We start from the raw sequence: 20,955 nt of genomic DNA, 5'->3' as shown, positions 1-20,955 counted from the left end.
AGAGGCTATTATTTTATCTCAGGCTTACACCTGAGTCATGGACTCCTAGCTGGGAGTGGTTTGGGTGTCTTTAATGGGAAAGGAGTCTGGCTTATGGAGTGTTCCGTCTTGTTCATACTTGGCTATTGGTAGGATTTAATTGGGCTTAGAGTTGATAGTTTAGAATTCTTAGTGAGGAAGAGCGCTTTGAAATTTTCAAACATTTCTGAAAGGCCATGAGTCTATATTTTTATATAAAGTTTATATAAGGTTAATCATGGGCAGTAGTATACTGTCTGGCAGAAAACACATGGAAAGGCAAACTCTTTGAGTATGGCGGGGTCTTTTGTAATTGATAGAAAAGTTTTGGAGTAGTAGATTTCCGTCTAGGTTGTGTGCCAGTATTCACCTGGTGTCTTGGGCCATTTGCCAGGCGTACATTGATGTGTGCCCTGGACCCTCCTTTAAAAACAACACACACACACACACACACAAAAACTGGCTTATTTGGGCAGCTGGGTCTAGAGGCTATTTTAATTTCTCACACTGACCAGAATTGGGGGTGTTATAGGAAATCAAAATGGTCTCTAGATCCAGCAACTCAGTTGTAGATCAAGCAGACCCATCCATGGAGGAGGAGGGCCACCAGAGGACCACTTTGCCCAGGGCCCCCTAAATCTGGAGGTGTCCATGTTCCTACCCATCTCTAAGGTCTGCCACTTGGGACTGTTACTGCATACCTCAGTCCTGACTGCTATGTTTCCTAGTAATACTTCACATTCAGAGTGTAATCCAGTTTGCTGAGGCCCGTGAATGGTGGGGAGTACTAAGCTCACCAGGAGCAACAAAATATAGCACGATTTTACTGGTGACGGAAGGGCAAAGTAGTGGCTCGGTGAGCTCATTGGAGATTCAGGGGACCTGGTGTTGCGTATAAAGGCTGCCAGTTGTGGACTATTTGTTGACCCTTTGTGCTCCAGGGTATTTGAAGTAATTGCCTGGGTCTTCAAAAATGTTGTTTCCTGGGTGGGAATGTGTGTGCTTCTTGCAAGGAAAGTCCTGTCTGGTCTATATCATATTTGATGCTCAGGTCATACTTCTCTTGAGGTACATACATAACCTGGCCTTTGTGCAGGCAGTTATCCTTGAAATTTAACTTCTTGAACCTACGTGGTATTTCCAAGTAAGAGTTCCTAGGTTTCACTTTCACTGTACTGTGCCCAGGAGGCAATAAGTGGGGAAGACCATGTTAAGGCTCTCTCTAACTGAATTGACAGGTGACGAATCTGAAAAAGTAAAGTATTCAATTTTGGCTTCCTTCTGACAGCCTAAGCCCAGGGGTAGGCAAACTAAGGCCTGGGGGCCAGATCCAGCCCAATCGCCTTCTAAATCCGGCCCACAGATGGTCCGGGAATCGGCTTGTTTTTACATGAGTAGAATGTGTCTTTTTATTTAAAATGCATCTCTGGGTTATTTGTGGGGCATAGGAATTTGTTCATCCCCCCCCAAACAAAAATATAGTCCAGCCCCCCACAAGGTCTGAGGGACAGTGGACCGGCCCCCTGCTGAAAAAGTTTGCTGACCCCTGGCCTAAGCTTTTCCTGTTTGTTCATGGGAGGTGCTGGAGAGTGAACCCGGTATTTGACAGCTTAGGTCTCTGAGCTGGCTAACCTGATAGTGGCAGGCAGGCTAGCAGGGAAAGGGAATTGGCCCAGTAGCTGCATGGAGTGCAGTGGGGAGCCTTTATTGCTCAGCCTGGCTGGCAGTAACAAGCAGGGGTGTCTCTGATTACCTCTTCAGAGAGCTGCTTTTACTGTATTGCTGTAACGATGTGATGAATATTTAAGTTGTAACTGGCCTCTTAGATGCAAGGCACTCAAATGGACAAGCAAATGGAGGGGTGTTGGTTGATTTTGGAAAGCCCCAGGAATTCCGTAACTTAAAGGAAATTTTACTGGCTTTTGCGCCCATTCAGAGAATCATAATAGTTTCTGAAGCAGCAGCAACCCGCATGGAAATCAACAGTCTTGTGCTCAGCTGTTTCTATTGCACCCAGTAATGGAAAGGGATCAGATAACAGCACTCTGGCTTTGACAGACTACTGAGCCACCCATTTGTTCTGGTAGTACTAGATCCTCACCAGGATGACTTTTTGTCTTACAGAAATATTGCCTGTACATTTTGACTGTGGTCATGCAATGTAAAATAAAATCCTCATCTCAAAATGCGTGTAGATAAGACCGTGCATTGAACAGGCAGTGCTTCCCATTCCGATCAGTAGTACTGTATTAAATTTTCAAAGCAAAGACATTTGTACTGGCTTTCCCTGTCTTATGTGTGTGTGTTTTTGTGTACACACACACACACACACACACACACACACACAGCACTTCAGTAAGGTTTCTGACAGCATAGGTATTTGTGTTCCTCTGCTACCACCCTTACCCATTGTGTTCCTCCATGTGCCCCCCAGGCATTTGTTCCTTGCCAGAGAGATTGACCACAAAGAATCGCCAAGATAGCTGGCTCGGGAAGAAAACGTCGCACCCCTGACCCAGACTCTGTCACCGACCCCGGCGGGCCGTTTGTCTCATCCAAACGGCTGAAAATGTCCAACAGTGCCAGCATCCCTGGCCAGAGAAGAGCAGCACGGGGCGTGGAAGATGCAACCAGTAAGAAGAAGCAGAAGGACCGAGCCAATCAGGAGAATAAGGAAAGCGAGAGACCAGTTGGCAGTGACTCAAAGAAAGGTATGGCTTTGTGCTATAGGTACCTAGTACTCTAAATCCAGTATAAATACTATGGTTGTATAAGTATGCTGGATCAATTGAAAGGTTGAAAACTATGTGCATAAGGCTGATTACTGTAGAGGAAATGGAGGGAGTACCTTAAGTTAAGGCTCAAAAGGACTCGGGACACCTAGGGACCAGGGCTGGAAAAATACTTGTAAAGTTCCTCTGTATCACTGTTACATACTTTTTGTTCATTGCACAAAGTATGCGAAACTTTCCAGAAAGTGCTACACGGAACCCAGCTGTGACACTGTCTCTACGCAAAATGTTTACAGTCATTATGCTTGCAAGACCATAACTTTACTCTCGATCAGTTAATTAGTAGTAATTGCCATCTGCCAGTTGCCAAAGTCACACCCACACCATACATTTAAAACACATGACTTTCCCCAAATAATCATGGGAACTATTATTTATTAAGGGTAATGGAAGGTATACAAATTTAATTAAGTTAGTAGTAGTAGTAGTTGTTGTTATAGCTCTGTATGGGGTAAGTACAGTTCCCTTGGGGGAAGAATGTGCTTTAAAGGTGTGTTGTGGATGTCTTGGCCATGGTTGTAATAAATTTGAATCCCCACTCTACCTACAACTCACATTGAGGGAATCAAGTCACCCTTCAACCACTCGTAACAAGCATAATTTTAAGAGTTGCTTAAAGAAGTGAGAAGGACAAAGTGTTCCATGTTGTGTGATTTTTGAATATACAGCCCAAGTATAATAGGCTGCACTAAATATGGAAGCAGAGCAAACAGATGGCATGGAGGTGTGGTGTATGCGTGTTGATATTGTCCAAGAAAGACCTTCCTGAAAAGGTGAGAATGGAAGAGAGTTCTAAAAGGTGGGCTCGGTGGGTTTGGCAAATGCAGCAGGGAAAATTGCTCCAGGAATAGAAAGGATCACAGCACAAGAGACACGGGTGTAAATCAGGAGTAGGCAAACTGTTTGCTTCCAACAGCTACATTTGGGGCAACTCAGTCAGATGGGTGGGGTACAGACAAACAAATAATAATAATAATAATTCATTGGGGATGGGCAGTGGATGAGGGGGCATACACTTTCACATGCACACATGCAAATGCACACAGAGCTCCAAAGGAGGCAAGCTAGAGGATCACAGTGATGCCATTGTGTGGTTCTCCCATTCCTTGTGTCCAGGAAAAGCTCCTTGGCTTTTACCAACAGCAATCAGCTGCTGGGGGTGGAGGAGGGACAGGCATGTTGTGGGCAGTGATTCCATTGGGCCACTCCTTACCCCCCAGCTGACAGGGGCTGACAATCTGTTTGGTGGACTGAAGGGAGCACAGCTGCAATGAGGGAGAAGGCACGTCTGGAGAGCCATCCCAGCGCACCTTTCTCATGCAAATCAGGCTCTGTGCAGCCTGCCAAATTTGATTGGTGTGCTGAAATGAGTTGTGAGTCCAGGTTGTAAGGCGTCTAAGCAACTTGCAAGTTGCTCACAGCAATGTGAGGTGGAATTTTTTTTCGAAAGCAGAAATTGTCCATTGCTTGTTTTTTCTATGGGAAAGTATCCATTTCATAAGTTCATTACCAACAATGTATGGGTGCCAGTTTCAAAGGCAATATTAGCCAAGCTTGACAGTTTTTAAATTGTACTTTTATGTTTTTTGGGACATTATCCCTAGCAAATTATGCAAGTCAGCGTATCATGCTCAGTTGTTGGGGTTGCTAGACTGTGTTGTGAGTCAATCGTTTTCAGTATCTTTGTTTTTTCTTAAATTTAAACAACATAAGGGAAGTGTGCCTGCTAATGACTTTATTTTTTAAAGAAATATTCCAATTTAAAAATCTTATGTTTTCTACACAATATACATGTAAAGCATGTTAAGTGCTTCAATTTCCACATCCAAGTAATTTAGGTTGAATACTTTTTCATTGGGACAAAAAATGGATACATTTTGTTTACTAAATACAAATAAACATGCTAGATTGAATCACTCTCTAGGGGATCAAAATAATTTCTGATGCAAAATCACCTTATGCAAATCTGAGGTTTCCGATTCAAAATTTTATGGGAAATCCACATCACTAGTTGCCCACTTGTGGTGTCAGTAGATGAAGGGAGCAAAGATTTAAGATGATGCGCAAAAGATGCGTATGTCTGGGAGACGAAGGAGAAGAAACCATGAAGAGCCTTGTGCTATGGTCAGCTGCTATAAATTAAGCTAGAAAGGGGCAGGGAGCCAATGCAGAGAGAGAAAGTCAAGCTCTTAACAGTGTTGCTCAAGGCAGTTTCTTTTGAAGGATATAATATGACTCAGGCTTTGCCATGCGCTGTTCCAAAACCAGCTGCCTGCTTCTGTGCCCTCAGCTCAATGCAAAGTTGCAGCCTTAAGGGCTGTTTTTCTTGCTTAATGCTCTCTTGCATACCCAAATGTTTTGCAAATTGTGGAAGTCTTGGACACTGGCAGCTTGCAAAACGAGTACACACCTTTCCGTTCACTATCTCCTCCACTCTCTCCAAATATTTACAAGAGAAAGGACTCTCTCTCCCCTCCCCCGCTCCATCTTTATTAATATCCTTGTGATCATTGGACAAGTGTACCATGTACACCAGGGGTCAGCAAACTTCTTCAGCAGGGGGCCGGTCCACTGTCTGTCAGACCTTGTGGGTGGCTGGACTATATGGGGGGGGGGGGTGAACGAATTCCTATACCCCACAAATAACCCAGAGATGCATTTTAAATATAAAGACACATTCTACTCATTTAAGAACACGCTGATTCCCAGACTGTCTGCAGGTCGGATTTAGAATGCGATTGGGCTGAATCCGGCTCCCGGGCCTTAGTTTGCCTAGCCATGATGTACACAATTTCAGTAAATTTAGTTAGGGAATAATTGTCATTGGATGTACAACAGTTACATTTCAAGTAATACTGCTGGTGATACTTGGAGGTGCTGTTTTTGAGGAGTCTCTCCCTTAAAGGAGAGGCAGCTTGCCACTAATTGTGGTTGATTGTGTCTGACATTATTCTCTTATCTCTCATGGTGCAACATGCAGCTCACCAACTTATTACTGCTGCTAATTATTGTCCTGTGGTGGAAAGAACAGGTCTTGAGGCTAACAGTTGCCTTTCTTTGGTCTAGATAAAAGCTACCTTGCAGCACCTCTGTTCTAATAATAAGTTCAGTTAGGGGACGAGCAGATTAGAACTCATAGCAATGATTCATCAACTCCTCTTGCTGTAAATCTTCTTACTGGGTTATTACGGCAATTGGATGTTCAGCCAGCTTAGGCTGGTTTAGTGACTTCCATCTTAAATTATTAGTTCGGTTTGCATCACTGTTTATATGTATCTCTCTCTTCCATAAAGAAACAAGCTAAAATGTTCATTTTTCATGATAAGTGATGAAAAATTAAGTCTTTAGAATATAGATAATAGTACCAATGCTGGTTTTGGATGACTATGAAAAATACATTTGGTGCAATGAAATCCTTCATTGAGCCAACTTGTGTTGAAGCGTGCAGAACAGACTCTTAAGAGCCAGTGTGGTGTAGTGGTTAAGAGCGGTAGTCTCGTAATCTGGGGAACCGGGTTCGAGTATCCGCTCCTCCACCTGCAGCTGCTGGGTGACCTTGGGCCAGTCACACTTCTCTGAAGTCTCTCAGCCCCACTCACCTCACAGAGTGTTTGTGGGGGAGGAAGGGAAAGGAGAATGTTAGCCGCTTTGAGACTCCTGAAGGGGGAGTGATAAAGCGGGATATCAAATCCAAACTCTTCTTCTTCTTCTTAACTTACACAGAATTTTTCACAAGGTAGAATATACAATTGCAAATTACCAAACGGAAGAATTGAAGAGCTTGAAAGCTGGCACATTTATTTCACCAGCAGTGGCTTTTTGCAGTGATATTTGCCCTTTATTCCCACTCTAACCTCCACCTGCAAATTAGTTCTGTAGAAAGTGACATAGTTTAGAAAGCTTCCTATGATAAAACTTGCAAGTGGCTGAGTTCAGACTTTTTTGGCCTCCAAATACCTTTCCTCTCCTCACAGAATCCTACCACACCTAATTCAGTGAATCAAGGCTGAACTTAAGGTGGAAGGCACAACGGCCAACTTGCTGTGAAGAAAGGCCTAAGAATTGCCTGTCTCTTTAAATATGACAATATATCAAGCACGTTCATCTATCTTCCCCACTTACTTAACAACCTCCCTCTCATGTTTCAAGCCTTCTCAAGCTATGCAGATTTGGTTGTCAGCCAGGAGTAAATAGGGAACCTTTCCCTGTTTTCGCCACTTCCACTTTCCTGGATTGCTGAAATTGCCAGGAAATTTCCACACACAGAGGCATGTCCCAAGTGTCTAAACTCTGCCTCTGTAGATATGTGCCCCTTCTCACAGGCTCATGCTTGACGGAAGGATCCACCTCCAGTCAGCCTCTCCCCTGGTTCTATAGGGTTAAAAATGAGGACTATTCCCCGTGTATTTATCATTTGCCGAATGTCATGGGCGTGTTGCACTTCACATTCACCTTCCTAAATTCCACACAACCTGAAGCGCTAAATTCTGCAAGGTCATGTCCTTGGAATAAAATCATTAGGCCAATGGAATCTAGGCCAACAACATTGTTTAGTCTCAAAAGAAGTCTTCACAGTGAGTCAGGCCGAGACCATAATAAGGCATTTTTTTAATTTGCAAATTATTAAAATAATATATAAGGAAAGGGACTTGCGGGGAAGGAATGGGGGCCTTTATGAAGTTTCTGGTGGGAGAGTGGGTGCACCCAATCCGTGGAGTTCCAGAGGGGGTGGTCTGTTGTTGGTTGTTGTTTTTTGGTAAAAAATGCATTTACTTTTTTAAGCTTATACCTGCGGTTTTGAAGCCCAGAATATCCTTTTGAAAGTGAAAGTCTGGGATTCTCAATAATCTAATGCAGCAATTGCTGGTGAGGGAAGCTTTGCTATTTGTCTGTAGAGAGCTGGGGTGGGGAACCTCTGATCCACAGAACTAATTGGGCCTGCCAAAACCTCCCCATTTGGTCCGCAGGTCCACTTTAGTCAACCCACACCCACCTGCGCTACATCCGATTTCATACAGCGCGTCAGGTGTAGGGCAGGTGAAGACCCGACCTAAGCCAAAGGGGAGGGTTTCAGGGGATGCCAGCCTGCAAATCCCTGTGCAAATGTTACACAGACCTCTTTCCTGCATGCATTGACAAAGAGGCGACATGGCACCTGTTGCTGCAGGCCAGGCAACCACAACAATTGACAATTTCATAAGCCTTATTTGGCTTGTTACCGTCCTCTGCGTGTTGCTGCCATTGCCTTCCTCTTGGTTGTGTGCAAGTTCCTTATCCAGGCAGCAGGACTGTGGGGATTAAAAAACAAGAAGTAAGTTTAACCTGTGGAGGACCTATTCCAAAGTGAGGAGCAGCAGAGAGATACATTGTGCAGATGCAGTGAGCAGCTGCTCATGGGCAAAGCAACACACCTCTTCTATGTTTCTTTGATCACTAGAGCCTTTCCCTGGCCTGGCGCTGGTAGAGCCCAATTGGCAGAGGGAGTCGGAGGAGGGTAAGTCGCAGGGGTGCATGACTTCAGGGTGCGAAAAGTACTGAGCCACCTTATATATCTTTGATGCGCCTGTCTGCACTGTGTGGCTGCCCCACTCCTTTTCAGGGCTGAGGGCTGCTTCTTTAACAAGCAATCTTAACAAAGCTGTGTCAGTCTAACAGCCTAACAAGCTGCCAAGGTAGCGTGACAAAAGAAGGGGGACCTTGGCTGCCGTAAAGACCTTGACGCTGGCCCATTTGAGGCATGAGAAGCACATGGTAAGATCAGCCCTTCACCAGCAGAGGGCATGGCAGTTATGTCACAGGAGAGCATCAGCTACTGCTGCCTCAAGCATGTCTGTGTCTTTCTGTTCCCATGGAAGTGATGGGTGTTCAGCCGCATTCCTCTCCGCTTTTGAGTGGGGAGTGCAGGAGAACTCAAGAATTGCCAGACAGGGTCATGCCAGTGAGCCTGCCAGCTCAGCACCCTGTCATCCTGAGAACCACCATGGACAATCGCAAGGGAAGAGGGACCTGCATCTCACAACATGCCCCAAGTGAGGATTCTTGGAATAATAGAACAGACTCTCCACCAAGGAAGGTGTTGCTCCTCAAGACACCCAGAACCAGCATGGATAATCAGGCCTAAGGGGAGGGAGTCTGGTCCTTAGTTCAAGGCCTATGTGTGGAAGCCCATCCCTGCTGAGACAGCTTTATTGAAACTCATTTATAAGCCACCTCTCCCTATGTGAACCACCTTGAGAACTTTTTGTTTAAAAGTGGTATAAATAAATAATAACTGACAGTTGCTATAGGGTAGGTTGCAGTCAGGGCAGATTACAAATGGGGCGTACTGATGATAATCCATCTCATTAATTTCCAGCATCTCATACTCATGTATGTGAACTATATATAGCACTTTAGAGCGTTCAAAGTGATTCACATACATGTTTTCCATAACCCTCATAACTGTCCTGCACAGTGTTAGCCAGCATTGCTTTTTCCTGTGCTGCAGACCTGAGGTTGAGAGATAATGGCTTACCTAGGACCACCTGGTCACTTCATGGCTGAGGTGAACTGTGAACCGCTTAATTGACTCACAGCTTGTGCTTAAGTTACTGCAGTGTTTCCCAACCTTGTGCCTCCAGATGTTTTTGGCCTACAACTCCCATCATCCCTGACCACTGGTCTTGCTAGCTAGGGATGATGGGAGTTGTAGGCCAAAAACATCTGGAGGCACAAGGTTGGGAAACACTGAGTTACTGTATTCCACCAGCTCCTAATACAATGCTGTAACACACTGTTTTTCAATACTGAGAATGTTCCTTTGGCTGCAATGGCTTGTTGCCACTGTTGAATATTCTCCACATTTTCATATGACCTGTTTAAGAAGAGTTTTGATAGCTGTCTTCCTGCCATCCTGCGTGGCAACGATTTCTGCGTTGGTTATGATGCCCTAGGAGTGCTGCAAACTTACACTCTGTTACTAACTCTGCTTCAAGTCCTGGACTCTCACATTCATGAGCTAACAGGTCACTCTGGCACTTTGCCCTTCTGGATCAGCAAGTGAGAGACTGACATCTCCATTAACCCTTTTGTTTCCTAGACCTGCTGCTGGACTGGAAGCAGAATGCTCATGAAATCATTGTGAAGCTGAACTTGGGCAGCGGAGTCCTGAAGGGAGAGGAAGTGGATACATCTTTCACAGACACCAGTTGTGTTGTCAAGTTACCAGGTGTGTGATGCAGACATTCTTTTCTTTTTCCTTTAGCTCTTAGTTGGCTGGGCATCTCTCTCTCTTTCTGTTTGCTCCTTTTCTTTTGCTCTTGGTGAACAGTAGCAGCAGTTTCCCTCTTTAAAGCAAAACTCGAAACTAGGAGGGGAAGAACCAATGAACAAGAATAGCAGCCTACTTGTCCTTAGTCTATACATGCAGGGACTTGAGGCTTCAGCCCTACCAGGAGTCAGAAGACCATAGCCTCTGTTTATGGGTAAAGAGTGACTGAAAATTGGGCATTTGAGGAATCCTGAGGTTAACAAGCAAGCAATCTGCCAAGAGAACCATTTGAGCACCTCCAGGAAGGGACATTGAGTCCTTCTCTTGGGGGACATTATCTGGTTCATAGCTTGATGATGAGTAAAGGTAACTGGTGCCTAGAATAATGCATCCTTCCTGCAGGGCAGTTCATGATGGAGGAACTGAGGAAGGAACCCTGCATGTGGCTAGAAGGACTACTTCTTTGCAGGGTGGGGTCAATGGGAACAGTTTAGGATTTTTTTTTGTTTTGTAACGCTTTGGTCTTCATTTAGCATCTGCTTCAGCACTGAATGCCACAGTCTTTGAAACCCCTAGCCCCCAAGCTTGAGGGCTTCTTAGTGGAATAACTGTTTGTGATAGCAAATTAAGGGGAATGAGTTTTCTTCCCACAGAGGCCCAAGAAGTGGCAGATAAAGATTCAACAGGAAACTTATGTTGTTCTGATTGTGCAGTGGAGAGAAAAATGTGGCATTTATTGTTGGATCCAGCAGTTTGTATAGGATCCTGCGAGACTTGTGTTTTCTTTTTTTAAAAAAATCTTATGTCCCAGAGCTGCAGAAACAGGCCTAAAAACTTGTTGTTAAGTATTTTTGTTAAGTATTTTTGTTGTGTGTGTTTTGTAATGCTCAACACACAGCGAGCAGTAAAAGTCTGGGTCAAGAGATGCCAGCTCTCGGAATAGATTTCACTTGGCCTAGTTATTTGCTATTCTCTATGGCTCTCAGCTTGCTTCTTCAGGCTTGACCGTGAGTCCCAGCCCTTCTTTTTCCATCCCTTGCAAAAAAAAAAAGTACAACATAAGTCTTTTTAAAAAATGTTACTGTGTGAAAGATTATTCACCCCAATGCAAAATGTTGTAGAACTGTAAATATTTAAAAAACAAAAAACCCTTTTCTCATGAGACTAGCACAGCACTATCCTGGTTAAGTCAGCACAGGTGTGCTTCTGTTTTCATCCAGTTGTGGCTTGGCAAAAACATTGTGAACCTCACGCTACATCAGACCATCTAGCCCAGGCATTTGCAAACTCTGGCCCTCCAGATGTTTTGGGACTACAACTCCCATCATCCCTAGCTAACAGGACCAGTGGTCAGGGATGATGAGAATTGTAGTCCTAAACATCTGGAGGGCCGGAGTTTCCCTATGCCTGATTTAGCCCAATACTGTCTTCTGATGACTAGCAGTGGCTTCCCAAGGTTTTGGACAGAGGCTATTCCTGATCTCTTGAGGGGCATTCACTAGAGAAGTCAGAGGTTGCACCTAGGACCTTCTGCCTTCAATGCACTATTCGCTGTTGCCTCTCTGTTGTCTTATTGGTGGGGGGAGTGGGGAGTGAACTGCAGCCGAAAGACTGTTGTATGTGCCCTATCTCCACCCCACCCCCCACCCTTAGATGGCCGTGAGTGGAGCTGCCAGTTATTTGCGGAGATTGAGAGCTCCTGCAGCAAAGTCCAGTACAAGAAGGGCAATATCCTACAGCTGGTGCTACAAAAGAAGATCCCGTTGCACACGTGGGCTTCACTTTTGGTAAGATTCCGCCTTATTCTGAACGTACAGGTGGGGTTTTGTTCCGTAGCTCAGCCTTTTCTGAAACCAGCAAGGATAGGTAGAATGAGAGCCGGACTACCTTTTCATAGAATCTTAGAGTTGGAATCTTAGGGTTGGCTCGGCAGTGATACACTCCAGGGAGCCGAAACACCTGCTGTGACTCTGGGCAAACAGTCCCCAACCTGTTACCCATGGCCAGCCTAAATCTGTTTCCTGTAAGCAAAGGGGCCACATTTATTATTATTTTTATTACTTACCAAACACATTTATTACCTGCCCTTTACCAAAGGTTCTAGGTGGCTTACCTCATAATACAACAGTAAGATACATACATACATAATGTATCACTAAAACAGTACAGCTGGTAAAATCCTTAACAGTAATCAAACATTTCCAAAAGTGTGGACAAAACCTTGTGCCTTGGTGTGTCTTCTTAATACCTGCAAAGCTGGGGCTAGGTGCGCATCCAGAGGCAGGGAGTTCCACAGTCACATGTCCGTTCCTGTGGCACCAAGCAGGGGATCCCCATTGCCACCCTCTGGACGTGCCTCTGTAGGTAGAAGTGGAACCACTGCAACACAGTGCCTCCAGCTCCTGACCCTTAGAGTCAGTCCTAAAGAATACCATGGTCAAAAGAGACCAAGTGGTAAAGAAAAATTAACAGTTGCACCCGCACCCTAAACACTTTTCTAACAACCATTTTGACTAATGCTGTTTCAGTCCCAATCCCAGGCCTTAAACCAGACCGAAATGGCTCTAGATAACCCATTTCTCCCAAGCATGCCTGCAAGTTGTTTCTCCCCACCCCTTTTGAGCAACTGGCCCCCAAAGGGGATATTTTCAACTGGGCAATAGCTATTCAATACTTAAGGAACTGGGGAGCTCCTCTTAAAGTGGCAGTGGTATACCTCCTCCTTAAGGGCAACAGACGCATCCATGCATACCTCCCTGGCTAGCTTTTATAAGCTGTTACAGGGAAGGTGGAGAGAATAGCAGATCACTCAAACCCTTACAAGCACCCTGCCCCCATCATTGGGCTGCCATAATTGAAATTGATCTGATACAATTGTACCAGGCAACACTCAGGACCCCACCTCAGGATTTGCTCTGTGGTGTCCTGTTCTGTTTAAATCTGAGTGATGTTATCCTCAGAGCGCCTTTTCAAAAATGTCACAGCAGGCTTCCAATAACTCAAACTACTACAAGCCCCCCATTAATGGAATTGATCCAGCATGCAAAAAGCAGATCAAGTGTATGTCTGGCTGCATCCATTAAGCTCAGTCTGAAAGGAGCCTAACTCAATATAGTAATTTTTAGCCTTTAAAAAAATTGTTCCAGAAACGCTGCAAGGATGGCTCAAGGGAGCAAACGAAGAGGCCTGCATGTAAGGAGAATGGCAAGGAAAAATCCCCTTCTGTGGTGGAGGTGCCTGAGGAGCCCCAGCCTGACAGCACAGCGGAGCCATCCAGGGGCAAACGGGAGCCCTCCAACCCAAAGCGAGGCTCTGGGAGGAACGAGGCTGCAGGAGGCAAGAGCCCAGCCAGTCCAGGACTGCCAGCTGGCCCTAGTGCCAAAAGGGCAGTGGATGTCAAAACTAGCCTGTCCGAGGAGGAAGGAAACAGCTGCGGCCTGGGGAGCACAGGACTCAGTGGGAAAGCCGGCAACCCAAGAAATGACAAGGGAGCCCAAGGCGATGCCCCACCAGACCTAAAGGTGAGAAGCGGGGGGAGAGGGGTGTGCATGGCTCAAGGCTGGGAGCTGCTGCTTTTTTGTCGTTGAGCCTTATGGCAAAGGGAACAGGCTGCACCCTTCCTCCCATCAAATGACTTGTCAGTCAAAGAAAGGGCAGACTTGGCTCTGTGGTCTGTCCCTGTGGAGAGGAGATTCTGGGATGCTCATCAGAAATGCAGGTGTGCCGTCCTTGCTTCCACTTGTAGACACATTACTGGAATTCTTCCTCGATTATTCCCAAAGGCCTTGTTCTAAAATTCACTGCGTGGTCAAAACATAGATGCAGGTACACATGTCTGGAGTTCAGAACATAGAACTCCAAGATACAAGGCTAAGGCATTTTGTCAACATGTGATACGGCCCCCTGACTCTTCCTTTGTGGGCACTGTTTGTGTGGCCAATGCCATGTCCCTGGAAAACAGGTCGGCGCGGCCTGCTCAACTGTCCGACCTAGGTTCAGACATCCCCCCCTGGAGTAGGGAAGCACTAGCTGAAGGCAGAGTGGAGGCCAAATCAGATGGGCCATCCAATGGCATTGGGGTGGTGCTTCTTCCCAGCAAACCACTTGGCCCCTCCCCCTGCCATGCAGCTGAATACTCTCAAGACTGCTTGGCCCCTTTCCAGCGTCAGGCTCCAAGCCCTTCTTCCTCCCTCTCAGACCAGTCCTGCCAAGATGTCTCCATGGAGTTCGTGACTCGTGGCCCCTGTTTTGTGGCTTGCTATCCTCCTCACTTTTGAGAACAGGCATTTCACTTGAGCCTTCCAAGTTTTAACAGCTTTCCCACCCAAGAGGCTCACTTGTCCTGTTGCTGAAGGGGCTTGAAATGACCAAGTTTGCCTGTAGGTAAACTGAGCTGGTGCTTTCTCTTTCTCACCCTTTCTGATTGCTACAATTACTAGATTAAGATGCAGTATTCCCTTGCTGTAGTGCAAGAGCTGTGGTGCAGCAATGGTTACGAGTACTGAACTGCATCCTACTGTGCAGAAAGCCGTTTCCAGGTGTTTAATGAAGCAAAAGGGCAGAAAACGAATGAATGCATTCGTTCCTAGCATCATATTATTGTTATTACTATTACTATTATTACCGTATTGGCCCAAATATAAGCAGCACTTTTTTTTCCAAATTCCGATCCGGAAAAGATGAAAGTGCGGTTTAATTTGTGACCTTTTGATATTGCTGCTGAAACAGCTGCCCAGGAGGGCCATCGGGAGTGCGGGACAATGGCATGCCACCCACTCACGACTCCCAAGCCTCCCCCAAGCTGTCAAAACGAAGGGGGAAGGCTCCTGGCAAAGTAGCATGGCTCCCCCACCCCCCAGAAGCAGCCTGGGAGCGTGGGGCAACGGCACACAGCCTGCCCACCACTCCCAAGCCTCCCCTGGCGCTGGTTTGGTAAGGTAGTGGCAGGAAGCAATAGTGTCAGAAGCAGGCGTGCAGTGCGCTCAGAACCAGGCATTGCCCACCCCTCATTCAGGGTGGTAGAGCCAGGAGGCGGGCCATACCCACAAATAAGCCTTGAATTTTAAAGGTGTGGTTTATTTGCGGGTGTGTCTTATATTCGGGCCAATACGGTACTATTTTATACCCCTGACGGGATTCAAATGAGAGTTAAGGTATGGCTATGCCCTAGGAAGAGACGCGTGTGGCGCTGTGGGCGAAACCACAGAGCCTAGGGCTTGCCAATCAGAAGGTCAGCGGTTCGAATCCCCGTGACGGGGTGAGCTCCTGTTGTTCTGTCCCAGCTCCTGCCAACCTAGCAGTTCGAAAGCACGTCAAAGTGCAAGTAGATAAATAGGTACCGCTCCAGCAGGAGGGTAAATGGCATTTCCGTGCGCTGCTTTGGTTCTCCAGAAGCGGCTTAGTCATGCTGACCACATGACCCAGAAGCTGTATGCCGGTTCCCTCGGCCAATAAAGCGAGATGAGCGCCGCAACCCCAGAGTCGGTCACGACTGGACCTAATGGTCAGGGGTCCCTTTACCTTTACCTTTATGCCCTAGGAAGGGCAGTCTTCACTAAAGGCAGTGTCCGTTTCCTTGGATTTGTTTAGTTCTCCTATGCTACTTGCCTAATCGCTGCTTTTGGTGGTATTAAGAGTCTCCCAGTTCAACTGCATCTTGTGTTAGCATGTTGCAAAGGTGTCCTTGGCACCTCCCTTAAGAATTGCATTCCACCCCTCAGGTGCCTGTTGCACACTGGTGATATTCACCCATAGAGGCGCCATGGACTACAGCTGCAATCTTTGTTCTTTTCTATTAATCATACGTCACATAATTTTATAGGAAAAGGTCGCTGTGGCATGCCTCGGGTTACATGCTTTGCAGTGGCTATCGCTGCACCTGATTGTGCCTTCTCTTCTCCCTACATTGCCAGGCTGACAACTTGGAGAGGGTGTCGGTGCCTGTGGAAACGCAGCTGCCTCCAGTCTCTGCAGACTCATTGCCCTGCCAGCTTCGGCCCTGCCCAGAGAAGAGGGCTCAACAGCCAGCCAGTTCCTCTGAGACTCCACAGGGACCAGAAGTTGCATCTGCCTTCAGCGAAGGCCTCTCCTCCTCTCCGCCATCCAGGGACACTGAGAAAAGAGGCTGGTCCGAGGACAACGATGCCCTTGAGGCTGTTGCTAATGGTGAGGGAGGGGATGGGGTTCCTGCATGCTCACCCATTTAAGAAATGGTTTGAATTGGTCTATGAAATAGCAGTGAGACCTACCTTCAGTAGAGTGGCTGGGGAAACCTAGCCAGATGGCCAGAGTATAAATAATAAAATTGTTGTTGTTGTTATTAGGCAAGAACTGGTTGTGTACAAGGGCTCTGTTTATATATATATGTGTATATATATATATTATATATATATGTAATTTTTATTGATCCCCCCCATAACAAATATGCAATGTCAGTAACATTCGACAAGGGCTATGTTTTGTACTGTTTACATCAGAATTGGGTGGAGAATTCAGCATCCTGAAAAGCTCTGTTTTTATTTTTAGAACAAGATGTTAGCCTAGGTTTGAAATTGTTGAGGCAGCAAGAAAGGCCATGGCTGGGAATGCCTCTGCCTGAGATTTACTGTTGGTCACAGTGGACAACACCAGCCTAGATGGACTTGTAATCCAGCTTGGTATATGATGTGTCCACCGGGCATTGTGTAGCCAATCACAGAAATTGCTAGAGGAGTGGAACAGTGTAATTGTTCGCAGTGGCAAGGGAGACGTGGGTCTTGTGCTCTGCATAGCTCTTTGCTGCTCTTTGTGATTGGCAGAAGCCGAAACAATTTATGTAAATTTGCATAAGGTATATTAAGTTGCATAATTTAATTTTTGGACGCTGAATTTTAACGTTTCAAGTGCACGCTGCTCCAGTGCATTCTGCAGACTAATGTCTGGTTGATCTATTTCCAACTCCTCCTACCTGACCCCAAGAGACAAACCCTATTTGAGAATTTAGGTCACATGCTGGGCTCTCTAGATCCCAGGTCGCATTTCTCTGGCTTGCTATTGCTGAGGATGGTGCAGAGGCGCTATTCAGAACCCCTCTGTTACTGTCATTATTGTCATTGCCTTTGCTTTCCCCCCCTCCCAGAACCAGAGCCCACAGTGAACCTGACGTTCGTGAAGAACGACTCGTATGAGAAAGGGAACGATTCTATGGTGGTGCACGTTTATGTGAAGGAGATTCACAAGGAGATGTCCAGGGTGCTCTTTCGGGAGCAGGACTTCACACTGTTGTTCCAGACGAGGTATGGCGACTCCTGGCTCAGAGGCCAAGTGGTTTTCCTTCCCAGAACTGGACTTTGCCAGGAAGCTGGGATTGGCAGTGGGGAAGGGATGGCTCCTGTCTGTCTCTTTTGCCTGAGCTTCTTTCTCTCTTTCCAGTGATGTCAACTTCCTGCGACTGCATCCAGATTGTGGCTCTCATACAGTATTCAGGTGGCAAGTGAAACTCAGGTATAAGACTTTCCTTCTCCACACTAATGGTCTAGACAGTGTTTCTGTTGCTCCTCCCTACCTGCACATCCAGCACCAATCTGACACAGCTCCTCTCCCTTCTGAATTAAGGTCTATGAATTAGTGTATTAGAAATCAATGTATATTACTTTACACTGGGGGTCCAGGCCTGGGACACTGGATAAAAGAGGTGCTCAGGTATCTCTTCCCTTCATAGTGACGATATTGTAGATTTTTAAAAATTGGGTTTTTTGTCGTCAGTTGCTATGGCTTTGTTTTGCTAATACACACCAGCAATCAGACATAACACAGCCAGGCTGTCCCTGCATCATAATCTAAATAAGCCTCCTACCCACTTTTCTGTTCTGTGGCACAAGAAGCAACCTTTTTATTGATCACACACTGCTGGACAGCCCAGTCTAAAGCGTGTGAACTTGTGCAAGCTGGATTGCTACTTCCCACTTTTACTTCTGCGCTGGAGAAGTGGGTACACTCTCCCGTCCCCTCTTTCCTTACTGTGCCACATGGACACAACAGTGCCAGTGGCCTGAGCCCAATTTGCCAGAAATTGTAATAAGGTGGGCAACCTTTAGCGTGGGGTCCCTTTTGGAGAAGCTTTTCCCCCTCCTCCCACCTTCCTATGTAATGGGCTGAGCACAGTACTTTGGGAGTTATGCTCTTCTGTGATGCCCAGACATCCTTAGGTTAGGTCTACGCCTCCTGTTCTCTGATCCCTGGTTGGGTTGCCTTGTTTTGCAGGAACCTCATAGAGCCAGACCAGTGTACGTACAACTTCACCCCTGCTCGCATCGACATCTGCTTGAAGAAGCGGCACAGCCAGCGCTGGGGGGGCCTCGAGGCTCCTGCCGCACGAGGTCTGCACCTTGACTTTTGTGAGCTCGCCTTGTTGGGATTCTTGAGGTTTGGCAAGGATGCTGGGGCTTCAGCGTCAGATGTTCTTATTAGTATTACTGTTTGTGAACTGCCTTGTGATTGTAAACCATTGTCTATGATCCTCTGATGAAGGGAGTTACAGAAATGGTATGAAATGAATGCGGTTGTTGGCTGGGGATGTTGAGATCATCAGTTACTTGGGGAGAGGACCAGCTCTAGATGGAGGGTGTGAATGAGGATGGATGCTCTGATGTCTGCTTGGAATCCAGAACAAGTTCCCCACCGTTTCTTTTTAAGCAAGGAAGGGCAGCCGGGCTCACTCCCGTCCTGGCGCTGGCGCAGTGAAGAGCACGCCGCTCACCTCTCAGTGCACATGTGCTGCTAACCACAAGCCCACTTTTCCCCCTTTTTAAGGTGCAGTGGGTGGTGCGAAGGTTGCCATGCCAACAGGCCCTACTCCCCTGGATAAAAGCCAACCTGGAAGTAACCAGCACCCGCTGTCCACTAAGGAGGAGGCACGAGTGGGAGAGAAGGAGAAGCCGCGAGCAGAGGAGAGCAGCCTGGACGGCGTAGCCGCTCGGACGGTGACGGAGCATGTGCCAGTGAAGCAGGAACCACTCGTCCCCTCGGTGAGAACTCCTGGCCTGAGTGAGGAGCTGCAACAAAATGTTGCTTGTGGGTGGGACAATGTGTTCCTGCTGTTTGGATGGAAATAGCCCTATGGCTGTTTTTTCTATTTGGTGCCTGAAGGTGGAGATTTGGCTGGCTGTTAGCCAGCTGAATCTGCACCTTCCAGACCTTCTCCTTTCCAGCATAAGGGGAGCCATTCAGGGAAGGGCCATTTCCTGCACTGCCTCTGAACCAGGGGGAGTGCGAGGAAATTTCCTGACCTTACATCAAGTTGAGGCAGAGAGCTTGTCACCAGCAAAGCACGCTCTACTACACACACACACACACACACACACACACACACACACACCTCTACCTACCTGCTTCTTCCCCTTCCTAGCCAGGAGGGGTATGGGAAAAGTCAAACTTCTGAAGATGGAGGTAGTGCTGGAACTAAGGCTGTTAATAACTTCCTTGGACATATGAATGCACATGTGAGCAGTCATGGGGGGTGGTGGAAGGAATGTTGCCATCAAGTTAAAAGCACTTTCTGCGCTTCTGCAAATCTCAGGGTTCCCCTAAATGTCAGGGTGCCTTCATGATTTGCATAGTTGTTGCTGTTTTGGATACATAAGGATCGGCATTCAGAGAATGTGTGTGCTTTTAGCATGTGGGAAGTGCACTGGGTGACATTAGTTAAAGGAAAATCAAAAGTAATGCAGAATATGCACCTAGGAATTGCTGGGCTGGGTCTTGCATCTTATCTCAGCAGTTGTGTTCTGACAGTGGGCAGGTAAAATCCATTGGGGAAGTTTCTACAGAAAAACAACAGAGGGCGGTACCTCCAGCAGCAGGTAATTGGGGGTATGCAACTGATAAGGCTGAACCCTCCACATATGGGTGTGATTCTAGCTGTCCATGCCAGTGAACAAAGAGCATCTATGTGATCTTCTAATTAGGGTGGATTAGCCATTTTGGGGGGGATTGCTCTGTGTATGAATAATGAATGATTTTTTAAAAAGTTAAATGTGAGCAAGGCCTGGGTTTCTGTGCCGGAGAGAGGAGGGGGAAAGTGGGGTGGTGACCACAGAAATCCAGCATGCAGAGCCTGGAAACTCTGGGCAAGACAGAGAGCCTGGCAACCAATGGAAGCTGCCTCCTTGACTGTGTTAGTGTCTTCCCCTCTAGCCCAAGCCAACATGCATGGTCCCACCCATGACTCACAGCCCCGTCAGCAGCGAAAGCGTGGAGGAAGAGGAGGAGGAGGAGGACAAGAAGGTCTGCCTGCCGGGTTTCACGGGGCTGGTGAACCTGGGCAACACCTGCTTCATGAACAGTGTTATCCAGTCTCTCTCCAACACCCGGGAGTTGCGGGACTTCTTTCATGGTAAGCTGCATCTCAGAGTGGGAACGGGGCTGGACCTGTCTCTGTGCGTACCATGGTTGGCCTTCACCTTCCACCTTCCATCACTTTTTCTCTCTCTTTCACTTACACCCCTGTAGATCACTCCTTCGAGTCCGAAATCAACTACAACAATCCCCTGGGAACTGGGGGGCGCCTGGCTATCGGCTTTGCAGTGCTGCTGAGGGCGCTTTGGAAAGGCACACACCACGCCTTCCAGCCCTCCAAGCTGAAGGTGAGGTATCCCTGCAGAAGCATATATAGGCTGAGAGGATGAGCAGGCCAAGTGGGCAGCAGGAGGCCATGTGTTTGTGTGTGTCCATGCATGCCTATGTAGTTGAGGCAGGTTCCCAGTGCTTGCGACCAAGAAGCTGCTTAGGGTTGGGCTGTGCAGTTTGTAGCAAGCTTGATTCTCAGAGAGCTGCTTGGGGTCGTTAGGGGGCAGGAACAGCTTTAATCCCCTTCCAATAGTTTCCACTAGAGCGTCACTAGCATGAGTTTGACCAAAC

General features: G+C 46.9%; 1 protein-coding gene across 16 annotated transcripts in view; it reads left to right on the top strand.

Annotated features, from left to right (window-relative positions):
• USP19 (ubiquitin specific peptidase 19) overlaps positions 1-20,955 on the top strand; it is a 41,833-nt gene that overhangs the window by 2,882 nt on the left and 17,996 nt on the right. For 3 of the 16 annotated variants that reach the window (XM_083723093.1, XM_083723087.1, XM_083723086.1), the window contains exons 2-13: positions 2,453-2,729; positions 8,248-8,304; positions 9,889-10,017; positions 11,713-11,846; positions 13,206-13,580; positions 15,972-16,224; positions 17,177-17,333; positions 17,470-17,541; positions 18,301-18,416; positions 18,850-19,064; positions 20,233-20,431; positions 20,548-20,681. In XM_083723093.1, the coding sequence (XP_083579219.1) occupies positions 2,588-2,729; positions 8,248-8,304; positions 9,889-10,017; positions 11,713-11,846; positions 13,206-13,580; positions 15,972-16,224; positions 17,177-17,333; positions 17,470-17,541; positions 18,301-18,416; positions 18,850-19,064; positions 20,233-20,431; positions 20,548-20,681 (1,983 nt within the window). In that variant the 5' untranslated portion in view covers positions 2,453-2,587. Of the gene's footprint in view, positions 1-2,452; positions 2,730-8,247; positions 8,305-9,888; positions 10,018-11,712; positions 11,847-13,205; positions 13,581-15,971; positions 16,225-17,176; positions 17,334-17,469; positions 17,542-18,300; positions 18,435-18,849; positions 19,065-20,232; positions 20,432-20,547; positions 20,682-20,955 lie in introns of all 16 variants that reach the window. The other 13 variants (XM_083723083.1, XM_083723082.1, XM_083723089.1 and 10 more) reach the window with 7 other exon arrangements.

The sequence above is a fragment of the Podarcis gaigeae genome (assembly GCF_964106915.1).
Source record: "Podarcis gaigeae genome assembly, chromosome: 2".
In the NCBI taxonomy this organism is placed as follows: domain Eukaryota; kingdom Metazoa; phylum Chordata; class Lepidosauria; order Squamata; family Lacertidae; genus Podarcis; species Podarcis gaigeae.
Note: the sequence above shows the minus strand (reverse complement) of the source record. Positions and strands in the feature narration are given on the sequence as shown.